The following is a 26,070-nucleotide window of genomic DNA, read 5'->3' on the forward strand; positions in this document are numbered from 1 at the left end:
TCACAGTTTCTATGAAATTATTTTTCTCCAAGAGTAATTTTGGTTGTATTTTATGCCCACCCCCATCAAAAGATGATTAACCAAAGTTCTAGAAGAAAGGTATTAATTTAAAGTATGACATGATAATTGTCTCTCATTTTTTTCCTTTAAAGTTGAGATTGGGCGCTGCGGTTTTTTAGTGGTTAGGAATTTGGTGGAATTTTGATGTGTGTGTGTGTGTGTGTGTGTGTGTGTGTGTGTGTGAAATAGAGAGAGAGAGAGAGAGAAGAAATAGGGAAATATATTAATTTAGATCTGGCAATTAAAAATTGATTCCATTCTAGAACTCTGTGAGAATGCAAATTCCTCTCATTCATATTCGACTTTAGTTAGGGCTGTATTTTTAAGGGGTAGATACTCGTTCTGATAATGGTGTAAATGACTGTTAATTAAGAAGTACAATGGGAAACAAGAAATCAGATGTAACATTATAGTCCTAGAGAGTAAGCAGGGACCATGGGGAAGGCCTGAGGGTCAGGGTTGCCAAAAGCACCTTAGGGGTATCTGGAGTGCTGGCTGGGTGAGGAGTGTGCTAAGGCCCGGGGTCTTAAGAGGCCATGCTGGCACAGACAGGTAAGCACGTTTCTCCAGCAAATAAATGGGTCATGTGGTAGTTAGTTTATTGGGCCAACCTGGCCAATACACACATTTGGGGTTCATTGAAGAACAGTGGGATAAATGGCTCCGTGAGTCTTGCCTTTCTAGTTCTCGGGTCTCTTGCTTTGTGATGGTTGGACCAGGGTGCAGCTGCCTTAGCCAGTTCTCTGCTTCAGCTGGCAAGGCTGACTTCCTGCAAGACATCCCAAAGGAGAAGCCACACGGACCTACCCCTGCCAGCGCTGAGATGCTTACACATTCACTGGCTCGGCTTTCCTCCTGCAGTTGGCATCACTGTGTGTGTTTTGTGAGATGGAGGAGGACTTTTTGGATTGGTGTTGGACATATGGGTGGATGGGTTAATGTTGGATTTGGGGGCTTGAGTAGCACTGGGTTGGGATGTTTTCTTAATGTACACTTAACCTTCATATAAAACTCTCTCTTATACATGAAAAAAATGAAGAAGTACAGGGTGGCGCAGAAGTATTTTACTTATTACCATTAGCTACTTTTTGAGAGAGTGGAGCAGTGTTTTCTCTGTGGAGCATGCGTGTCTGGTAAGCAGCTGACCTCCCCGAGCCGTCTGGGAAGGAGTCCGGGGACAGTGAGTTACACTTTGGCGCGGACTGGCCTGCTCACCACAAGTCACTTGAGGTGAAACTCGTGCTGGTCCCTGTCCCCCATCCTTTCCCCGAAGAACTGGGCCCCAACTGATTCCTGAGACCAAGACTCAAATAAGACTGTAAACACAGATGCGGATCAAGGAGGTTCGCCGTTCACCCGGAGGACACACGTACCCCAGCCCAGAAGGTAGTACCACTTCAAGCGCTGCTCCTCTGTGAACACACACACCACGATGAGGGTGTGCAGGTAGATCCCTTCACAGAGCATCCAGAAATAGTTGCAGGCCATCATGTATTGGTGAAAGAAATGCAGAATCTTGCAGCTTATCTGGAAGAAGGAAATGGAGCTCATCAGTGGAAGACGGGGGCACAGATCGGGAGCACCCGGGCCACTGGTACAGAAACAAAAGTAGTACTTGTCTGCATCACCAGTAACAAATACCGAGTCAGCAATTTTTGCCTTTATTTCGCGTTCACTTTCTCATTCAGAAATGTTTTCAGTATCTCAACAACGGTGGTGGTGAACACGTGTGTAAAGCTTACATTGCGCAGGCACTGTCTAGGTGCATTACATATGAATGGAAGCTAATCTTCACTACCCTATCAGGTTGGTTTAATTAATGGTTCCCTTCATTATGTCTCCATTTGACAGTGGATGAAACCTCCTCATGGCCAGGGCTCCTAACAGGTATCTTTCTTGGTTTGGTCATGGCTAATGAAGTGAAACCAGATTGGATCAGAATTTAAAATGCACATGTACCAGAACAATAACTGAATCAGGTCGACACCCTGCTGGAAACTTAATCTGTCTGAGAAAACAAAGGAAGAACATGCATCTCATAACCACCATGTCTCCTGACAGCAGAGCCTGAAACAATGTTGTTGTTCGCTGCCTGTGAGTCCATTGGACCCATAGCGACCTTAGGTCCTGAACCACCGTCACGATATTCCTAAATTTGAGTCGATTCTCACAGTCACGGTGTCAATCCATATCTTTGAGGGCCTTCCTCTTTTTCCCCCGCCCTCTATTTTACCAAGTCTGATGTCCTTGTACAGCTCCCTCTTGACAAGTGGTTGAAAGTATGTGAGACAAAGTCTTGCCATCCTTGCCTCTAAGGAGCACTCTGGCCATAATTCTCCCGAGACCGACTAGTTCTGGGACTTTGAATCTTCCTCTCCACCACCATTGAAATGCATGCATTCTTCTTCAGTCTTCTGTATTCAACGTCCAACTTTCACATGCGTGTGAGGCCATTGAAAATACCATGGCTTAGGTCAGGCCATCTTGGTCCTCAAAGTAACACCCTGGCTTGTCAATACTCTAAAGAGCTCCGATTTGTACTGGGGTTTGCACCGGTGGGGTTGGAGAGGATGATGGGAACTCTATTGAACTGCTTCTCCATCTGAACCTTTACTGTCAAAGAAAAGAAGCTATAACATTTCAAAAGAAACGTTTATAGTCTTCACATCAATTTCTTCATTAGGTGCTTAATGATTTCTTTACTGTTAAAGAAGTCACTGGGTCCACTGCACTAAATTCCAAAGGGGGAGCAAAGCGCTTGGCTTTCCTGTGTGTCATACATTTGTTTTACAGGTAGTACATACACAGCAGACCTGAAACCTATGGCCCCAACTTATGGCTATAAGTCCAGACGTTTCCTGTTTATGGCTCACAGTATTTTCAGGCCAACATTTCCTTTGCTTTAGACGAGCTAGAAAGAAGCCCGGGTGGAGCAGTGGTTTCGGTGCTTGCCGGGAGAGGTGTGGCTCTGTACAGAGCTATGGGCTCAGGGGAACGCTCCCCCAGCACCCCCCCCCCACCCCCCCGCCCCCTGCTGTCCGAATTGTCTGGATAGCAGTAGATTTTTTCCCCCTGAAATATTTTTATTTTAAAATATTTCTCAATACTTAAGGTCTCCTCATTTTCCTGGGGGGAAATTCTTGATTACCTTCCTAAAGACAACTTCTGTCAACAACTATTTGAGGAGCAACAACTGTGTATTTCTGGAGAGGTGTTTTAGGTTGGTCAGGGGTCTCCCTTGGACCTATGTGTCTTATTGTTACAATGTATAAGTAGCTAAGAGAGGATATGGATGAAAGAGCGAATAGCCACGAGATATAAGCCCTTGCATTTACCAGCTAGCAGCACTCTGTCTAGGTTTTCGACTCTCATAGCTCAGTGCTGCTTACATAATTTTTGTGGAAACTGTTTGGGAATAGAAGTTACGTCTCTATTGTCTTCTCTGAAATGTTGAGGGCTGGGATGAGCAATGCTGTGTAGAGAAATGAATTTTGTTGTGTGACAAGGAAGGATGGAGCAAAGGAGATGGACATTCAAATTCTCGGTCTGCCTCCCTGGAATTGGGGAGTTGAGCTTGATATCCAGGGCAATGCCAAGGATGTGTACCTTACTTTTTCTTCTCTCTCCCTTCCCACATTTCACAAGCTTAAAAATGCCCTTTACTGTAACCTGGGGCATCATATTCTAGTGGGGATTGTCATGGGTTATGTAAGGATCATGAGTTCCTGAAAGCGGTGATGTTAAAACAAATCCCTCCAAAATGATCCAGTTCAAATGCAAACAATAAAAGAGTCCATAGCGGTGCTTCTCAAATTTTAGTGTGTATTGGAATCACCGGAAGGACTTGCAAAAACACAGATTCCTGGGGCCCCCCGTGTAGTGATTCTGGTTCCATGGGTCTGATATGGGGCCTGAGACCCTGCATTTCTAATACGTCCCCACATGATGTCCCCTGATGCTGTTGGTTCACCGGCCACCCTGAACAGACTGAGAGCACAGGTGAGTCTCTTCATTCCCTGACTCTTGTTCTGATGAGTTGTTGGTCTCCCAGAGCTGAGAACTCGGATGCCGGTGAGCCTCAGCTGCTCCTCCAGTGGGCTCACAGTGCCAGGAGACATCTCCTGACTTTCGTTCACACTGTAATCAGACTTCGAGGAGAGGAATCACGCATCTTTTTGTCAAGATGGCAGGGTAGGTGCTAAACTGAGGGGTGAGAAGGCCCTCCTATCAGCTGGAAAACTGTCAACGTGTACAGTCTTTATCACTAGCTGAACGATACGGAAAACATCTCTCAGGCAGAAAGCGAGCATTCAATAATTTGGGGCAAAAACATGGCAGCCTTTCTCCAGAGGATTTTAAAGGTGCAACACTTTCAATTACATGCAAGCCTGTCATGCAATCCTGAGCTGATACCTGATAACGTCTCAGAGAAAATGAGCTTTAATCACTAGACCTGTAATCGTGACTGGTTTGTTAAAAACAAAAACAAAGATAGCATTGGCATGCCACAGGCCCCATCCGAGATCAACCCACTGGAAGAGACCCTGGAAGCCCTCTGAAAGTGTTCAGCACACAAAGCCAGGGTGCAGGGAAATACAGGATTCTCTCAATCCTGACTGAGAGGAAAGACAGTCTATGGGAAACGTGGTGGGAGATTAAAAAGACCAGCTCTCCAGTGAGGCCAGTGCATTTTATCACTGTTCACTGGGGATTCTTAAGCCATGGCCAATAAGTTTTATGCTTTCAGACCTTTTGGTTATTTGTAGTCTACAGATGTCTTACGACATATATTCTGCTTTTACAACCAGTCATTTTGCATTGAAGCTGTGTTTTACCAATGCTCTGAGTTTCCACATCTCCTATTATGTGGAACACAGAGAAGACAACAAACAAAACTAGGTGCCAGAATTAGAACCAGGCAAGTCGTGGAAGCCTAACAGACAATGTTAGCAACAATGACATAAATGACCATAGTTGACAGTTGAGAGTTTGGATACGCCACACCTTGTTTTGTGGAAGTTAGGCGCATTAATTCCCTGGATCCGAAAGCTCCATTATCAGCTCCATTTTACTCAGGAAGGATGTAAGGCCCAGAAGGGTCAGTAACTTGCCAAAGATTTATAGAGCTGTCTGTAACTACATAGAAGATCTAGAATTTCATGCTATATACTATTGGAAGCAATTCAGATATCAAATTGATCACCGCTTTCTAGCAACACACCAGAATCCCCCCAAACCTCTAACAGCTCCATGGGAAGGTCTTCGAGAATGAAAACAAAAATGTGAGCTGCTCTGCCCTCAAGTCACGCAAGCCTTTTCAGAGAACGGGCACGCAGGCGCAAAGCTGGAGACGAAGACTCTCTGTAATCCATTGCACAGACACCTTCTGTACGGCACTGATTGTAGGTGGCATGGTGCCACCCATCTAGACCGAGTGAGAGTCACCAGAAAATTGACTGATGTTTATAGGCATGTGGGGAATAAAATAGTTTCCAAATCCACATTGGCAGCCGACAAAGTACAAGTGATAGAATTTAAAAGGAAGAAATAATTCCTCCACACTTTTCCGTCCTCTAGTCTCTGGATTCCAGAACCATACCTGGGAGTTGACAGGTAAGCAAAGAGAAGTCTCGTCAATGACTAAGGTAGGATACCTCATTCCACTGCCACCTCCTGGCACTATGTTCGCTAAACTGTCCCTCAAGCCCATCTTACGTTTTCCCAATCTAATTTCTTCATGAGCTAATGAAATAGAGGATCCTAATCTGATTTTGTCTGCCACTGACCTCCCAGGGCACACATCTGCGATTCCTGTCCTCTCTCTCACATTTATATGCCTCCTTCCCACCTGGCTGTCCTTGGGCTGAGCAAGAGGAGTCCCTCTCCAAGGCTGTCCACCACCATTGTCCAGTGCTCTGGTCCTTCGGGTCCACCCCAAGCTGATCTTTGTGATGGTGCGCTGACACAGCCTGGTGGATCCGTTGTCCCGAACAATTGAGATTTAGATGAAATTGCTTTCCTGTTTTTCTCTTCAGAGTTTAGGATTCATTTGACTTTTTTCAAATTGAAGATGCTATGGGAAATGTGAGTCTACTGTTGTGGCCTTGAAGGTGCAGAATGCTTAGGTTCCCAGCATAAATGAATCTCTATGTACTGTCCCTTTCAGACCCAGATAAAAATGACAGTTCTTTGTAGAGAAAGACTAGCACACCGCCAGCTTCCTTTAGAGGCAGCAGGAACCAAGCTCTTAATTCTGCCTCCCCACTCTCTTCAGGAAGATCAGGACAAACAGACAGAACCAGAAGATGAAGCATTTACCTATTGTGGAAATAAAATGTTCAAGTAACACGTATCACAATGAAAAATTTTCACACCACTCAATTAACTAAGGCTCTATTCAGCCCTTATTTATACCATGAGTTATTTTGAGTTTAACTTTTTTTTTGAAGAATGTGAAGGTCCAAGATGCTCATCTGTGTTGTACAAAAGTGTATCTGCCGAATCGTAAATTTCCAAGGAAGGAGACTACATTTTGATGATTTTGATGGGGAAAGATAAAAAGACCAGAAACTCAGGGATGCCCACTGAGGACAGGGAACACTGTGCTTCCTTTTGCTTTTAATGGAATAAAATAAACTGTTAATGAAGTAGCACGGCCATATTTGGGTGATGTAGCTTCTCTCTTTAAGGCAAAACTTATTAAAAGATTTCTTTGGACAGTGGGAAGAAAATTCTTCTAACCTTTTAACTGCTGATTTAGTGATCTATGTATTGGGTCAATGTGAGAAAATCAACCCATAAACATGGTTTTAATTTGTTTGAGGGAGAGAGCCTTTAAAAATCATGCATTTATTATTTTAAAAGAAGCTAATGCCTGAATCACGTATAGATGAAGTACTGATGAATATGTGTTTCTTTAACTTAGGACTGTCGTCATGCTTTTCAAAATATTTGTAATTTCAGTAAACATTTGTAGACTGACAATATCCAATAACTTCCCTCTGCCTCCACAATTTCTTCTGATGTTTTTCATTGTGATTTTTTCTTCTTGTCTCTACTTTTCTTGCCCAAGATGAACCTTAAGCTACTGTTTTCTAATGAACTTCATGTAAAATTTTCAAGGTAAATCAATCCTTCAAATCATTCATTTAAAGTAAAGTTATAAATACAAGGGGGATTCAAAGGTTCTTGGGATAAGTCTATTAATTTTGTGAGCTTTTTGAAACTCCTTCAAACATGATTCGGCATGTGATTTGATAGTATGTTGACACTGGTCCTCAGCCTTTATTTAATATCTTCTCTATTTAGAGATGGAGAACATGACTTAGAATTAGTAGTTAACCCTTCTCTACTACTTGTGGCTTCTCCCTTTTATATTAAAATATACAATAGGAATAATTCTTTTGTTTTAATCCCTGATCTTATAGTCTTGACTGTAGTCTACTAATATTTTTTAGGGGAAATACAATCGACAAATTTGGCATCTGTGAATGCATTTGTGGCAAAATATAATCATTCAAGGTGATATGCAATGCAAAGGTTGGCATCAATGCCTCTCTTGGAGCTAGCAAATGCGCAGTTTCAGGGAAGAATAATGTAGAAACACGTCTAGCTGAGTTCTTTCCTGCACTTCCTCTGACGAATTTCACGTGAGGAGGAAGAACAGTTTACGTTGATGGTATAGGCAGAGGCAGAACACGGATGTAATAAAAATCACATTGGAAAATGAAGACTCAAGGAGAGGAATGCATAGAACAATTACTCAAAACAACAACTCCATTTCTTTCCACAGAGTGAAGTATATGCGCCACAATGGAACACAATGGATTAACCCTTACTGTTTCGAGGGTCTGGGTTGAGTCTGTACTGTTGGCGTGTCTTTGGTGAGAGGCACCCATTTCCAAGCTTGCTCAGATGGAACAGGGGGGTGAGAAGCTTGCACGCTTGTTAGTTGCTGCGGAGCTGATTCTGACCCAGGTGCGCGGACTTGAGCTGCTCCGTGGGTCTTCTGGGCTGGGACCTTCTGGAAGACCTGTCTTCCGAGGCTCCTCTGGTTGAGGGAACTGCCCTCCTTTTGTTTAGTAGTTCAACACCACCCAGCGACGCCTCAAGACTTTCATGGAAGAAACACACATCTGGACATGTGAAGGCAGGCATGGTCTTTTTGCCATCACACTAAAAATCTCTCCCTGCCATCCTGTCAGGTCCGACGTTTGGCGGCCCTTGGGAACAATGCGGAACTGCCTCTGTGGGGTTCTGAGACTATATTTTCACGGGAGCAGAAAGCCTCCTGTTTCTCCCTCAGAGCCACTGGTGGGTTCAAACTGCCGACCTTGCAGTTAATAGTCCAATCCATAACTAGGGTCCCTTCTTGCCACCAGAGATAACTTGTCGTTGGTGACTGATTCTCATTTTGTCCAACTTCGGAGGAAACTTCTCTTTCAGACAGATAGAACAAGGTAGCCACAGTTTTGCTCTTCTGTTTATCAGCGAATTCACTTTGAAACAGGTAAACTTCTGCTTGACCCTCCCCTGTCTGGGTGTGAGGCACAGGGAGCTTTTTGCATGTGAGGACTGACACATTCCTGGGGATTGTGAAGAAAATGTCACAAAGAGATTTGCCAAAATGGCAGGAATTCAGTTCAGCCCAAGGACTATAATTTGAGTTTTGCGTGCTCAATAAACACACTTGATTGATGGAACAAAGCCTTTCAAGCGTTCTACTCTTTTCCCCTAGCAAGTGTGCTCTTTCATAGCTAAAAATAACAAGTCTGTTAGGTTCAACTATATTGATTGTGAGAACGGAGTGCTAGTCATGGCAGGAAGATTAGCTTCGTTCCTGTTTTTCACACTCAGGCCACTTGCAGAAAGTCTACTGTGTGGGGGGAGCTACTCTCCCTCCTCTATCCCCAGAAGAAGAGGTCCTAGTAATTCCTGCGGCTCCCTCAAACTCACACTCAGATTCTCCCGGGAAATCAGCTGCCTGGTAGCAGAGCCAGCTCCCTCAGCCCTACATACTTGAATTCAAGGATCTTCAGCAGCAGGGGAATCTGTGAGGCAGGACTGGGCTGACTTATGGGCAGCTAAGAGGTAGCCTGTACATTGTGATGGGCAGCGCTTAGACATGTCTGTCCCGACGGCATCCTATGGCATGGTGAACATACAACATTGCCATAAAGTCCAACATCCAAGTCCATAAAGACTTATTAGGAAAGCTAAGTACAGACCCCTAGGGAGTTCATCACAGGGATGGGATTAACAGCAACTGTGGGAGCTATCGTTTTCAATATATGCCCTTGATAATTAAAAATAAAGCTTTATATTTCTTTAGGACTCCAGGGTTGTACCTTGGAGGTAAGAGGGAAGTTAGCTTCTATAATTTAAGAGCAAAGTCTGAAGAATCCCAAGTTTAGATTATTAAGGGTAAAGAACAATCACTGGGTGTTACAAATAGTTAAGCATTGTACTACTATCTCCAAGGTTGGCAGTTCGAACCCACCCAGAGGCATTTTGGAAGTAAAGAGGCCTGGTGATTTGCTTCTGAAAGGTCACACTTTTGAAAACCCTATAGACCATCAAGAACAATGTCTTGTGATTTTAAAAGATGAATGATAATGCCTCTCTGGATGTATTAAGCCTGAGATAATTGTTAACATTACGGATCCACCCAAGAGCCAAGTTAAGCTGCTTTTGGGTGCCACGCCAAGGTCACGCAGCAGGAGGCATGCTGCAGCACACAGCAGGAGGCACGCTGCAGACAGATTTCGAACACATTTGTGGTTGGGTTGGCCGAGCTGCCAAATGCTGGTTTTGCAAGATGGGACTGTCTACAGGTGCTTGCAGAGCGAAGTTCAAGTAGAGAAACAAAGCTGAAAGGAGCCATTTGTGTGCGCCAGACTGCTTCTGGGAGATTCAGTAGGGTGCACACTTCCTTCTGGAAGTAAAGAGGCCTCTCTGTATATCTGCACCGGGCTCTCTTGTTCTTGGTTTCTGTGGGGCTCAGTCAATGGAAGTACCAGCAGAGGCTGGGGGATGAGTGGAGAGTGACCAAGAGGTATTTATCTCCACATTCACTCCTTCAGGAATCGCTACAGGCTGGTTGTGGCCCTAGGGAGAAGACCCGAGTTTCACTAGGGTGGTCCTTGCCACAACACCGCCTCTTGGCCGTGCACTTCCTACACGGTCCATCCCACGTGTCCACTCAGACCTCAGGCGGTTGTTGCTGGTCATGATTGCTGTGTCTAGGTGCCACGGTGTTGGCGTCAACTCATACTAACCTCATACACAGCTTTTGTGCCAACATGCAGTATATGAATCCACCAATCTTGTAGAATGATTATTGGAAAGTCCATATCTCCCCTAATAAATAGTCACAACACGGTGTTAGCCAAACAGACAATTGTTTTCTGCCAGGTCGGTAACAGATAGTCAGAAGGACAGATATATTATTATAATCAAGTAAGCAGGTCTATTTAGAAAACAGTTCTAGATTTTTGAAAATAGAAATATCTATTTTAAATAGACATATATACTGTACTCGTATTCTCTATGTGAGTCTAAATCAATTTCATGTCATGCAGTCATAGAACATGACAATTGTGTACTTTACTGGGACAGATGCATGGCGGCATCTTGATGAGGTCACTGGCTAGCCCTGGCACACCTGGAGCCCACTGGGGCTACTGGGAAGCACTGCCATGGTACCTCATATTGCTTATTTTCATAATTCATGTTAAGGACACTTACCATAGATGTTCATACACTATTGATTAACCATAAAAATTATGACTTGCCCTATCATTTGTTTATGGATATCACTAAATGAGTCTCTATCTTTAGCAAGCAACAGTTCTAAGAACTACATAGCAATCATATCTCTTGCTAAATAAAAGAAAACCTCAACTGTGAAAGTAGATAGGAGTACACACATTAACCGCTGCTTCTGCTGAAGCATGCCATGTTCACTGTCTAAAGCCCCTGCATCCCTCACAATAGAATCACCCAAAAAGCGTGCATTACCGGGTTCTTTTTCACCAACTCTCCACTGGGCACGACTTCAATGAGGTGGACAATGATGATGATGGAATTCAGAATGTAGGTCAGAAACATGTTCTTGTGCAGGGTAACCCGTTGGCAGCTGAGGCTCCTGGTGGAAAGGAAAACAAACCAAACAAAATCCCAGCAAGTTAAGCAGGGATGAGATGCTACAGAAAATCCCGCAGTGGAATTATTTTAACTATCTCCTCTTGCGACAGACAAGAGGCCACAAAGATGTTAAGTGAGGCTGCGCCCATCTCGTAGATCCATCACTATTTTTCTGCATGATTGTTAAAAATCGTTTTAAAAGCAGTTTCCCACCATGGCAGCTCAAAATGGTCAGTGCTCAGGGTAACTTCTTATGAGAGTTAGTGTTAAGAGTGAGTGTTAAGCTCACTTTTAAGGATAACAAATGCCATGAAATTAATTAAGAGGAGGATTCTTACAAAGTCATTCGGCTTTTAAATACGGTTCAAATGAGAAGTCCACAGTTGATTGGTGTAATGCGGAAATTGCATGGCATGATGGGGTACCAGAGCATGAAGTCGGCACCCAGACTGTGCTGGCAAAGTATTGAACCTGTCCCCTTGACCCGTCTTGTACACAGGGTGTACTCAGTTCCCTGCTGGTCTTTCTACTGTCTCTCTAATGTCTTAGATCTCAGATTCCAACAGCATCCACTAGTGGTTCCTTTCTCCACAGTGTCCTGATGGTGGAGCTCAGACACAGGCAGAGAATTCTCAACAGGCTTAGCAGAGACCTGGTGAGGTTTCGTTGAGGTCTGGATCCTGGATGACCTATCGAAGGCTGCTGCTTCTTGGCACTGCCATTTCCAATCTTTAGGGTACTAAGCCATTTGTTGGAAAGTTTCATTCCTTTCTCATGAATGTTTTTATACAGATTCTCACATACACGAACACTATTTTGAATATCCTATCTTACTTTTTGCTGTAACTGGAAATATCCTGCAACATGGTTATAGTAGAATTGGAATGATTATCCCAGAGGAACAAGAAACCTAAATGCACTATATTTGATTAAGTTATAAAACACTTAGCATAATGCCAGTCACTATATGAACACTTACAATATGCAATAAATGTCTAAATTGTCTAATGACAATGGTTCATTAGAACTACTTCACACATGTACACACACACACACACACACACACACACACCCCAGAAGACACTTCAAAATAGTGTCAAAATTCCAGAACTTTTGAAAAGGGAATTCTAGGGGAAAAAAGTACACATTTTCTGTGTTTACTATGTTTTCCTCTATTTCAAAATGAAAGAAAAGCAAGTTGCCAACTTGCTGTAAAAAGGGTTAATGTCAAGTAATGAGTGCAAGTCTTAGAGGATATATTGATTATCATAGTTATATTTTCCACTTTTTCAGAAAGTGTTAAGTGCTGATGAATAGTTCATGAGTGATACTTTAAGATTCCCCAGACTGAGCAAGGGTAGAAAGCAGACCTTCATCTCTGGGAGGTGGCATGTGCTCACAATGGGGTTTTAAGAAGAGTCTTCATGCACATGCACACACACACACACACACACACACACACACACACACACACACACACCGACATATGCTGCTTTGTCAGTACAGAAGTGTGTTAAATACATCAAGTGTAATTGTTTTCAGGATCCCTGGTGGTGCATCAATTAAGCACTCAGCCATGAACTGAAAGGTCAGTGGGTTGGATCCACTAGCCACTGCAGCTGTCTGCTTCCATAAAGATTTATAGTCTTGGAGACCCTATGGGGCAGATCTACTTTGTCCTACAAGATCGCTGTGTCAGGATCGACTTGAAGCAATCAGGGTGCTTGTTTTGTTCTGTTAATTGTTTTTATGAAACAGTGAAATCTCTGACAGCCAGAGCTCTATGGTGCTGCCTTGCTGCCTGGTTTATTTTCAGCCTTGCAAGTGTTCTGCCTCAACAAGGTGCAATTTTACCACTTTTCCATTGCACACTATTAGTGGAAAATATTTGAGTTTTCTGTTCTGAAACATTTCCACCTTCCATAGGTCCTGGCTTTTGCAGGTTTTACTGTGTAGTACTAAAGGCTGGTTACAATTGTAATCATTTGAACAGTTTTATATAAAAATTCATTTATTTATAAGAGCGAGCATAAACCCTTCAGTATCACAGCTGGTGAAGGTAACACTGTGGAACCTGTGACCTGCCACCTTCATTATAATCATATAACACTTCATAATTCTTACTGTGAGGTACATGTCCGTGACTTCATCATTGGCTTTAGCCTGACTTAGACCCGTGGAAATGGACAGTACATCATTTGCCCAGGAGTAATGAGTACATCATCCTATATGGTAGTTAACCCTGCCAACTTGGGTACAGCTAAAACCTTTATCATCGTCTTCTCTAAGATGGAAGTCACCGATTCCTTCCCCGCGACCCCACCCCGTCTTTCGGATGAGGACGGCGTAGAAGCTCAATGTTCTTTTGCATTAGTTACAACTTTACAGACACTCATTCCCCAACAGCACACGAGAATGCTGCTTATTCATTTTACGGTTTTATGCCTTGCTTCTTACCTATGCTTAAGGTAAACATGAAATAGCATTAAGATTAGAGGTCTGCCATTATGATCCCTTCTTGAGTAAAAAATATTTTAACCAGTACTGGCAATTCTGCCACCTTCCCTGTGCCCAGTGACCTTACCTTTTTCTGCAGACCTTCTGATCTCAGCCTACTGGTTCGAGTGGGACATCTGACAGGGTACTTTTTATTGAACCAATCAAAATCATTTCTGAAGCTTTGATGGCTTTTTAGAGATTTCAGTTGGGGTGATTCGTAATGGAGCTTGGGCTCTGAATAGTGGAGCTGGGTGTAACTTTGTATTTTGGTTTCAGGCAAATTTTATAATATTATTCAATTTCCCCCCAGAAATAGCTCAACCGTGGGACTATATCATTCAGCCAGAAGGTTATGATTACGTTTTTGGTGAGGAATCATCACACCGATGATTCCATTTAACTGCATAAATCATAATGTTCGGTTAAAAAACTAAATGTGATGCTGAATGTTTGGAAAAAATATTCTGGGAAAATGTTGCTAATTAAAAAAGAAAATTCACCGAGCCATCAGGACTGCCATTTTTCATGATCACCTTTATATTTCCAAAATACAATTGTCTAAAAAAGGTACAATATGAACACTCAACAATATATCCAACTAAAACAACAAATTATTGGCATATAATTCATAGCTCATACAATTCAGTAGTTCAGTTGCATTAAGAAGAGTCATACAGTCATCACCACAATGTACCCTAATTTTAAGGAAATAGTGTACTTGATACTTCTAGTTTGGTTTGTCTTAAGGTTGGCTCGAGAACATGCATACATATCAGACATGACTTCTTTGGGACCTGACACTTAGCATCTTGGGTTTGCACTTTTCATATTCCAGTTTTCTCTTGTTGGGTTTGTTTTGTGGAGCTGAGAGTTGAGCTTTGATCTCCCACTCATTGCTTTAGATTACACAAAAAGAAGGAGGTCCCTACCTAGATTCAAATTGCTGCTAGTTAGTGCTTTTTGGAGTTGAGAGAGAGCAGACAAGATCAGGTGTTTCTTATGAATTGCTCCCCACGGTCTCCCTTGGGTTTGTTAAGATCACTTGGTTTGGGGGCTCATTTCAATTGCCATGTGCTGAACTTTTAAGTACCCATCTTCAATGCTTTAATATAGAAAAAAATTATTAGAATAACATTTTTATCTTCTTAGCTGATTTGACAATCACACCTGGTACTTATTTAAGTGACTGGAGAAATAAAGAACTAAGACTTGCCCACTTGAAACATCTTTTTCAAAAAAAAAAAAAGAAACATCTTTTTCCCTTTAAAGTTCTGAGTACATTTATTAATGGCATATCAATTCGAAAGGCCAATTCCTTTCCAATTTTGTATGGTTATATTATAAAAAGTTAAAGAATAGACTGTGAGTGACAGACTTTTTAATCAAAATTGTATGAAAGCTAAAATGATGCATTTATTCACCATGGTGAAGTGCTCTGAGAAATGAACAGATATTCTAAGATTAATCATGTTATATGCCTACTCTGCTGAATTCTGATCACCATAATTGAAAATATTCTTACTCTGATTATAGTAATTAATCCCTCATGTCTTGTTATCCTATTTACCAATCTTTCTTCGGCTAAACCTTTTCGGAAAAAGCTAATTGTCTAGTTATGTTATTATTTGCTATTCCATCAACAACAAGTTGCCATTCAGTTAGTTATAGTGCTCATCCAATATGAGAATCTTGACCAAGATATGGATGAAAATTATGAGAGGATCAAGAAAATAATGGTAAGAACGATAGTTGGGCTAGGGCTATGTTTGCAAGGGACTTTCCCCGTGACTGTATTTGTAGCCTGGGTCTATGATAGCACTTCGCTTTATCTTTTGTATAATACCATGACTACCACCATTGCTGCCCATAAAATAATGATGTTGATTATTCAAGAATGATAACTGTAGCACTAAGGATATCAATAGCACTAACAGTAATGAAATAAAAAAATTACATATCCCTTAGTCTATGTCAGGCACTAATCCAGGCACTTTATACATGTATCATCTAATTTCCATTTTATTTTAGTTTCTAATGCATTTCCTGAACTGGAATATAACTATAATGAATGTACATGTGGCTTCTTTTAAATCTCTATTTATAGAAATATTACAAAGTCAAATTAAGAGCATTTTATTGGTACTTTATTTTCACTATGGTTGTTACAATGAAATTATATATAAAGATTTTCTAATTTAAATTCACACTATTGGAAAATTTATTTAGCAATCACCTAAGGATGACCAGATTTTTCAAGATGTCCAATTGTTCCTGGGTATTTATGCATAAGTTTGCCTAGAAGGTATAATGGTGCACACCTCAAGCCTGAGAACAGGCGTCATTTGAGTTAGATTTTGCAGAGGAGGATGCTGCAGTATGCTTCCCTTTCTCATCTATGGGGCGAAGTCTTCACCTCTTAGCCCATAGATTGCTAGCTGGTGAGTCCTATGGGAAGGTAATGGTCAAAACAATTAATGTATAACTTATTCCAAAAAGTTTTACAACTTTTTGTTTTCTACCTAAATTAGTGTAATGACTAAATACATCTCTAAAACAGGGCGTCTGAAGGAACAAAATTATATCGATCCATTCCGTTTTCTCAAAGCTAGACTTAAAAGGCATATTCTAACTCATTTATTTTTCTGGCTGCTGCATGCTTTCCAATGTTGCAGGTCTCTTGTGATTAGCAGGAGACCCACCCCCCCTACACAAACAACTCTGCAGAGTTGACCACTTATTTCAGTCCCTTAAAGAAGGAAGTCAAAAGGATACTTACTTGAAAAACATGAAAATCGCCAGAGAAATCACCAAAGTGATGATGGACAGAGAGTGGCCCACAATCGCCAGGTAATAGAGAACGTATGCATTCTGGAACAACGTCAACAACAACGAAACCCGTTAAAAAACGCAGTGACAAAGAAGCGAATGTAGCACAGAGAAAACACTGCTTTTAAATATCAGTGCAAATCAACACATGGCTTCTTCTTTGAGGAAAAAAACCCCATGAAAATAATAACCAAGATAGGTAAGTTTTTAGTTATTGCCTAATATCCTGACACCACGGGGTATCTTGTCACCAGCTTTCTGCTGGGCACTAAGCACTTTCCTCAAGGGCCTGATTCTGTATTTTAATGAAACTCCCTTTGCCACGGAGGCTAAGAGGTAAAAACATTCAGTCCTCTAATGTCACTTCATGGTGTTCTCAGAACTTACATGTTCCTTCCATACAACCTGGGGACTTCTAAGCAGGCGTCTGATAGTCATACATCCATTGTAGCTCACCAAGAAAGGCATTCTAACCCACTAGTGAAATTGAAGACAGAACCTACATTCATGTTTTCAGGGACGAAAGCATTGCACAAGGAATAGTTGGACCAGGTTTGGTTGTCGTCAGGATGCTTGAACCAATCTCCATTTTCATCACAGTATTTTGTAACCCTTTCTGTTAACGAAGCATAGGTTATTCCAATGTCATAAAATCCTAAGAATAAAAATAGCAAATTAAAGCCTGAAAGCCACTCCAAAGGGTAAATCATTCTATCAAACTTAAATTTTAATATGTCAATAGAGACAAACATGAGGCATTTATTATATATAAGATATTTTAATATGAATTGTCTTAGTTCATCCTCACAGAAGCATTATTTCATCCTCAGTAAAGCATTACTATTTTCATTTTGCAAGGAAGACCACAGAAAGTGTGAGAGGTGATTGAGTTTGAAAAATGACCAGATAGTGTTTAAGCCAGATTTAAACCCAGGTCCGTCAGCCTCCACGGGGCTATCAATACTCTATCTCATATTTTCAGCAAATATATTAACTTCTGGTTATAGATGGGAACTCAGCAAGAAGAACAAGACTATACCTTTCTTCATTTATACCCAAGATTTAAAAAAAATTAAATTGATGACATGAAGCTGCGGTTTCACGGGGCAAAATGGCCAAGTATGGGCATTTTCACCTAGTTAAATCCAATAGAACAAAAAAGTTCAAAAGTAAGGGATGGACGAAGTAATTTTTTTTTCGGCTTTGCAAATAATTCCATTTGAGTCATCTTTTTCCATCCCACACATTTATAACATTGTCTTCACTATTTACTTTCTTCATTATCTCTTAGATAGTAATTTCTGTGGAGCCAGTTACTGTAATTTGCTGACTCTGTTGGGTTGGCAGGTCAACATTGTACACCTTTGCTATGGACCAGACTCTATGTAGAGTTATCTCCTTGAAGGTTACTAATAACTCTGAGAGATGTATTGGCCTTCCTATTTCAGATATGAAGAAACTGAGGCTCAGAGAAATTACTTTTCCACTGACATCTAGTGATTAGACAGGGCAGGGGTCAGATCCAGATGATTGTTAAACAATGTCTTAAGTCTCATTGCTGGAAGAAGATGAGGTTTTCTATCCCTATAAAGAGTTTGGTCTAGCAAACCCACAAGGGACAGTCCTGCCTGGTCCCATAGAGTTATTATGAGTTTGAATGAATTTGATTCAAGTGTATTTGGTTTTTTCGAGAGTTAGTCTCATTTTCTTGTGACAATTGTTCCAAGATGTGAGACTTGGCATGAAGGTGCAGGCACAGGTGAGAACATGACATGATAAGAATGACAATTTGGAATTAAAGAAGATTTGAACAAAGGTGCCCACGTTGGGGCTGATGCTTAGCAAAAGAGAAAGAAAACTTGGCTCTTGACCACACCTGCAGCCGTCATCTCCCCAGTGCTGTGGCTGCTTGCCGAAACTGAGCTTCGGTTTCCCTTAAACACTCTCTGTGGGAAAGGGATGGAGGCGGGGTAGGTGAGGCCTCAGGAAACATGTTTGGTTTTGTTGTCTTGGTCAAATAGTGGATGCATAGAAAATGGAGTAATATGTAGCAAAATGTTTTGAAGAGTAACGTGACGTTCAATAGAGAGCATCCCAATGTTACTTTTATTACTAAAGCTAATTTGGTGTCATTTATTTACTCAGCCCATTTATTAACTGCTCATGCTGTATGGGACAGAGCTGGGTTGAGTGTGACCTATTAAAACAGTATTAGTTTTATTTACCGAAGTATATTTTCAAAACTTGCTTTTGGAAGAGCAGTCTGAAAAGGGCCTGGGATTCATGTTTTCTGATTTATTTTCCGAACACAGTGATTGTTATATACTTTAAAAGGTTATGAACATTTCCACTGTGCATGTTATGTCACTTTAGTGCACATAAACCCTGCACCAAATGTCTGCATGTCACCAGAGTTGAGACGAGACAAATGGGGGAAGGAAGACTAAAACCTTTCACAGCTAGACAACGTCATCTTACAAACTAGAATTTAAGAATCAGTGTGCATAACGGACCACAATGTGACTTTAAAAAATTAAGACAGTGTTTAATATTTGAGAAATATTTCAACCCCTTTTAGGACCCATCGGCTAAGTACTACAGACTAGGATTAAGTAGTTACAGTTCACATATAACGTTGCACATACTTATGAGAATGCTAAAAGCTTCATAGCAAAATATAAAATGACAACACATATTCTACCTGCTGGATCAAAGTCTGGAAAATAGTCAGGACAGAACTGGTATGCCACAGCTCCAGCGGGGGTGTCATCCCAGCACATCCATCCGTCCCAGGTGCGGTTGCAATATGGACCTGGTCATTAGGAAGAAGTCAGTATTGAAGCCATGCAGCTTTAACTGCAATAAACAGGGCAACTCTAGGTGTGGTTGAACCCTAGATTGACCAGGAGAGGAATGTGTTTCCCTTTCTTATTTAATTGTGAGAACATGACTATGAGATATAAATTGGTTCTCAATCAAAGGGATTTTCAGTTGTGCTTATTAGTTTTTAACTCCTGGAATTCCTTCCTTCCTTAAAATATGAAGCCAGGACATTGGATTCAGGTTGGTGAGTCTGGCAGTTCCTGTAGGATAGCTAACCCCTGCCCTCCCCCCCACCCCCATCCCCACCCCCAACACACATACACCGGTGGGTCCCATTATCAGCAATCAGCATAAGGCTTTCCCTTGGAAAGTGGGCATAGAAGGGGAGAGGAAAGAGTATGAACTTGCCAACCAATAGAAAAGGTTTGAACAGCTCCCACTTGGGGCAAATTCTCTGCCCCCTATTTTCTCATTTTCTTTTGGCCTCATTTAGACCAGTATCATTTTACTTGCGAGGTGTGGGTATTTACTGTATTAACTTTGTCATGAGAACAGGCATTTAGGCCAAGAGCAGTTGGGTGAATTTGAGTAAAGAAAGAGGCCTGTCTGCTGAGTGAACTGAACACAGCACACTAGGAAGTCCACTGCGAAGACCGATGACACATCAAACTAAATTAGAGCCACTCAACACGTGTGTATTTACCCACTGGGATAAAATGAGTCTGTGGTGATGTTTGAGACACATGTCCACATGTACCCTTCTCTTACCCTCCCCTTTGTAGGGGGGCTGATGTTTCATTCGGTCATAGCACTGGTACTGTGCCTCCGACATTTTCTGCCGTCCAGCAGCGTACGGAGTTGGCTTAGCATCCATGGCTACGGGATAGGTGTCATTGGAAGGAAGAATTGGTGTCGGGTGCTGCATAAAACAAAAAATTGTTACATAGAGAGAGAAGAGATAGGAGAGCATTAAATGAAAGATAGTAAAAAAGTTTGAAAAGGTTTTTTTTTCTACAAGCAACAAGTATCCATAGTCTGGAGTTACAATATTTTTGCTTATAATTAAAGAATGCTTTTATGTTTCATCTATAAACTTTATATTTGTATTGGTTTTCAGGCATCACTGAAAATGCAAAGAAAGATCCTATGCAGCTATGCACCTCTTTATCATCTAGAGTTATTTTAATTTTATTATCACTATAAAGTTTGGAAGTAAACAAAGCAAATAACCTGATTTTCAAAAAAAATACTACAATTATATCAACTTAAAATTTTGGGGACTCGTAAGTATCATGAATCATGATATTAAAAATAGGGATATTAGTGAAATAAATAAGCTTTTATTGGATTATTTCCACTAATTTTTATTTGTGCTTTCACACTGCCAGAAATTTACTCCATATATTCCATCAAAAAGAACAACAATATCTCTTTTTCTATAATTGGCCTTAATCTCTTTAAATTTATTTTTTCAGCATATGACCTATACCAGGTTAACTCATATTCAACTGAGCATCGACATAAATCTTAAATATTTTTTTCATGGATTTGTATTTTAGATACCAAATTATATTGTTTTTATAGTCAATTAACCCCATGACCATCAAAAGTCTTTACTTATCAAAGTTTATGTGCTTGAAAGATTACGGTCCTATATTTGGTCATTTTAAGATAGTTTAAAGAGGTTTCACTTTCTTTTGTGGTTGTAACTTCTGTTGTTAATGGTGTTTGAATCTGTGGCTCTTAATATTCCTCTTCTGTCTTAGAGATTTTCATTGAAGAAGCCCTAAAACTTTCTAACTGAGCTGACTCTTCTTCTGAAGACTTTGATACAGTTTGCTGTCTCTGTGAAAATGTAGGAATCATCTTGATTTGACATTATTCTGCTTATGTTATGGATGTTTTATCAAGCATATTAGTGGCATATGTAATGTTAGGTACTCGTCTATGTCTCCTACAGCCTCTCATACATAATTTATCCTTATTATGTTGTACCCCAGGCTATTCTTGGTGAAGCCATAATGTATAAATGTCTGTTATTATACAGATTGGGCCTCCATATCTTATGAAACAGCATGTCATTCAAAGCTAAACTGTAGCACACACACAAAATTCAAATTCAAAGTGGAGAGCGAACACCGGGAAGGAGAGTCAAGGACGGTTGTAGACACCAGATCCGACTGCAGCTGGGCTGTGAGCGTACGGGGTGTTTGGACACAAGAAAGGAGAGGGAGACTTCTGTATGGAAGGGCGAGAACGCACACGCATCCAGAGCTGGGAAATACATGCAGGAAACAGAAAGAAATCCGTTTCGACTTGAGGAGACTATGTCTGAGGACATAATTAATGGAGCCAGGGAAGATCAGGTCGTGCAAGACTCTGAAAGCCACACAAAAATGTTAAAACATTTTTTGTTACTTGAGCAAGCCAGAAATCAAAGTGTTTTCATTTGTAGCATGGGGATAGTAATCATAAAATGTATCCTCACTGGATGTTGTGAAGATAAGCAGATACAAAGTACCTATGACATGAGAGATTGAATGCTTTTTCGCTAATGTTATTAAAATATGATAATAAGGGATTGTTGTTGCAGTTTTCATCAGAGAAGCTTGTGAAAGAAGAGTTAAGGCACAATCATTCTGACAGGCTTCAGGTGTTCACCAGTTAGAGCTGAGGAGGCCAGCCAAGGAGTTCAAGGATTGGGCTAGATCACCCTCTATGGAACAAGAAAACTCTTAGCACCTTCTCAAGTCATAAAGTTGTGAGGGCATACTTGAGTATAAAGACTGGAGAAAAGACGTAGTCAAATAATATCCCAGATCTTTTAGTCATATATATATATATGAATATGACTCGAAAGATGGGGAACCTTACTGGAGCGAGGTAAGCTCCATTTTGGACTTGTTTTGAAGTGACAGCAACACACCTGAATAGCAAGACCTTGCAAAGAGAAGAGAGTGTAATATATATATAATGTTTATGACATCACGGTTACTACCTTGATGGATTCCTAGTGAGAATTTAGTGAGTGCTGCCCTTAAAATAGTTGGGTTATTTGTAAGGTAAGGCTTCTTGAATTATTGTGACAAGAGCCATTGCAGATCCCACAAAGATGACTAAAATTTTGTAAATCTTTAACCAATGTGGCTAAACAACATTTTATTTTTGGTTGGGTGACCCCTTCCTCTCTGTTTTTGAGATCAATCCGTCGGAAAACATGTATGGATCTTGACGAGTGTGAAACGGCACTAGATGCTCAGGATAAAATAGGTGCTGAATAATACATGTAAGGCCCTGCCTTCTCCAAGCTCACAGTCGAGCAGAAAGATCAATAACATGAACATTCCTGACACAAGACATTCTGAAGGTTAGATATAATCAGTCATATATCCCATTAGAAATTAGGAATTGGTTAATTAAACTTTAAAACACTTTTATGTTAAGCTTCTTTTGTATTTTATCAGTCTGTATCTGTACAGATGGGTGTCTTTAAGATGTCTATCGTCCCATCAAAGAGAGAGAGGTAATCCTCATGAGGCCCTCACCTTGACTTCACATTTGTTTTAGAGTCAACTCTTGTGCCTTGGTCTCTAGACGCTTCAGTTGCTATGAGAATTACCCTTTAACACATTGACTCATGGCAACCCTATCGAACATGGTCCTGCCTCTGTGGACTCCCAAGACTAAATTTTAGGGGAGTGTAACGCCTCAACTTTCTCCCAAGGAACACCTGGTGATTTTGAACTGCTTTGATGATTACATGGTAACTAACTAGTCAGAGCCCTTAAACACACACTAATACAAATGTAGACCAATAAAATACAAAAGAAGTGTAACACTAAACCTTTAAAACGTTTTCTTAGCCCTTTCCCAATTTCTAATGGAATATATGATTGATATTCTTTAAAGGCAAATCAAATCAGAAAATAGTATCTGATGTTACACATAAATCTTACCAATCATTTATACTGGATATTTTAGACATTAGGGACTATTTTGCTTAGACTCGGCTTTTTTTTCTAAAATCAACATTCATAATTCTGTTATTAAATGGGTTGAATAACCAATTAAGAAATTATCCTGAACTAGCTGGAATTTAATAGAGACCTTGAAGAAACAATATGTACGAGAGTACCAAGTGGAAGAACTTTGTACTTGCATTTTCAATCAAAGCGCTGTTTGGCTTAGTGCAGTGTTCACCTCAGTGAAGTGGCACATCCGTGTGAGTAAGACGGGCCATTCTTCACGTAGATGGTGGTAGCATCAAGCTTATCTTTCTTAGTGTTGAAGAGATTCCAGTGACCCTTTTTGTAGACCCTGGTTAACTAGAGACTGTTTCAATACTGAAGGAATGAGAAATTGGAATTTCTGTGGCTAGATGAGTCAGAGCAATCGGAGTATTCTTCCGGTCTAGTTCATGTTTAAGCATTAAGGATAGAATTTTCCCAGTGGTAGGTGACTATCTCAATACGTTTCTTACTTATATAACATATACATTGGGATACTTTATCTATTTATCTATCTCTATCTATCCATCCAAATGCCTGATTACCTGTAGCAAATGTACCACAATTTCTCTAAAGATATAGTTCATAGTTTAAATAATATGGCCGTTTCATATACTAAAAACAAGAAGATTCACCATCCAATATCCACAAAAGATTGGATCAATGTATACAATTTAACTTGAAAACGAGATTTATATTAAGATTCACAGACCATTAGTATTGTCCCCTGATGAATGTGAAGCCAGAAAGCTTATCCACACACATGAGTGAGCAAGGGACATTCTGGAAACATGGGCGAGCTCTCCTTGGGTCGGTGTTTAGGATCAGATACACGTGATCTTTACTGCCCAGCTAACTTTCATGGGCAAGTGTTACTCTGATGTGGTACAGAGAGTAAAGATGAAGAGTCTCCAGCTGATTTATATAAAATCATCACTCTCTATTCTCTTTCATGAGTTCTCAGGGTTATGGAATGGGTGGACTGATAAAGTTGACAGAAATAAATATACTCCTACATGCAAATTCCTTTAGGAGTAAAATAATACAAAATTATATAAAGTTAGACACAATTTAAAACGCTGAGAAGGAATGCCATTGGTACGTAAAGACTTGAAACATCTCCATAGCTTTTTGATGGATAACATATTTAAAATGAAGGACCAGATTGTTGGGGTTCTGATGGTTTAAAAGATAGCAGGTCAGCACTATGCTTCAAATCTATGCCTAATCTAATATTAATTTCATTCTAGAGTATTGGCTTTCAATGCTAATTTCCAAAATAATATGATGGTGTCTCAAACGAATTTTTTTTAAGCAAACATAACTCAGATTCTGTGGAAATGATAGCACAGCACTGCTCTAAACTAGTGTCAATGAAAAGGCAGATTTGTTACGACAGTAATAAGAACACAATGGCTTCAACGCTTTGGGAGAACATTGTTTACCCTTGCAAGTGCTTATTCAATCATACACAAAACATTTCTATTTCAACATTCCTGAGTAGTGTAACTTAGACTAATTTTATTGTACTTACATTGAGAAAGATGAACAATATTATGCACTGGTTTGTGATTGAGAACTTCATTTTTGATTTGTGGAAATGATCTCTCTCAATCCTGTAAAAAAGGTATATAAGAAAGGTACTTAAATCAATATAAATGATAGCCTTTCTGTTTCTTTCCTTTACCTAATGGCTTACAGTGATGGGAGAGAAAAATTGCAATTATCTTAGAATATTATAGTCCATATACTATCTGAGTGTTTAGATATCACGGTGGGAAATTCTACCACAAACAAATAATGAACTAATTATTACATACAGATATGCTGCAAAGAACAAATATCAACCCCAAATTCCTACATCTACCATATCTTCTTTTTTATTAAAACTGTCCTGGGTACCATGACTAGAGAGCATAAAAATACAACAGATGCAGGGGCTTCAACAATGTCAGGGGAAAACGGTATGCAAATATAATGGGATTTTTCCCCCCAGGAACATCGTGTAACCCCCTTGTATTACTCAGTCTGATTGAGTCAAAATTCCTCAGTTTAAATCATAATTACTGGCTTTGTGTTTGTGGGTAATTTTGTTTAATTTTGAGCTTCAGTTTGCATATACATTTAATACTGTTAATAGGCATATGATAGTGGTTTACCAAATCCCCTCTTATTTTCTTGGAACACTTATAACTGAGTTTTACCATAGTTTCTTATAAATGATCAAGCGACAGAGAATCAAGTGATCTTTTCTGAAAATTCCACTTTGTAGTATTGAAACACCTTGTTTTCCAAGCAACTTTTAAAGAATTGTCCACCTACATAAAGTTGTTCCCCTACAGAGCTCAAACCATAAATTCACCTCCTGACAAAACAATGGATTTGATATGTAGATATTTGGTATCTAGAGGAAATAAGACACAGAATTTAGGTATTCTAAAGCCAAGATCTACAGAGCACATTTTGACGAATGATCTAGTACCTAGACAATCCAATGTTATAGTGAATGGGTGTGAGACAAGTATGTAAGCACGTATACACACCTGAGCTTGGCAGTTCAGCGGCTGTTTCAGAAAGTTGATTATTAAGAGGGGGCAAGGTGCTGGGAAAGCAGGCATTCATCAACCCTGTAACATAGGCCGAGGAAAACTCGAACAGCCCAAACGGCCCACTACACCCACTGCCATGGAGTTGTTTTTGACTCATAACA

General features: G+C 40.4%; 1 protein-coding gene across 1 annotated transcript in view; it reads right to left on the reverse strand.

Moving 5' to 3' along the window:
• CALCR (calcitonin receptor) overlaps nt 1–24,948 on the reverse strand; it is a 36,405-nt gene extending 11,457 nt beyond the window's left edge. The window contains exons 1-7 of the mRNA XM_004702811.3: nt 24,895–24,948; nt 20,122–20,272; nt 19,232–19,342; nt 17,034–17,146; nt 16,481–16,572; nt 11,080–11,206; nt 1,434–1,587 (exon numbers count right to left, since the gene is read on the reverse strand). Coding sequence (XP_004702868.1) covers nt 1,434–1,587; nt 11,080–11,206; nt 16,481–16,572; nt 17,034–17,146; nt 19,232–19,342; nt 20,122–20,272; nt 24,895–24,945 — 799 coding nt within the window. The 5' untranslated portion in view covers nt 24,946–24,948. The remainder of the gene's footprint in view (nt 1–1,433; nt 1,588–11,079; nt 11,207–16,480; nt 16,573–17,033; nt 17,147–19,231; nt 19,343–20,121; nt 20,273–24,894) is intronic.
• Between the last annotated feature and the right edge of the window lie 1,122 nt (nt 24,949–26,070).

This window comes from Echinops telfairi, unplaced genomic scaffold (assembly GCF_000313985.2).
Source record: "Echinops telfairi isolate 266 unplaced genomic scaffold, ASM31398v2 ScPeMD7_23;HRSCAF=83, whole genome shotgun sequence".
In the NCBI taxonomy this organism is placed as follows: Eukaryota; Metazoa; Chordata; class Mammalia; order Afrosoricida; family Tenrecidae; genus Echinops; species Echinops telfairi.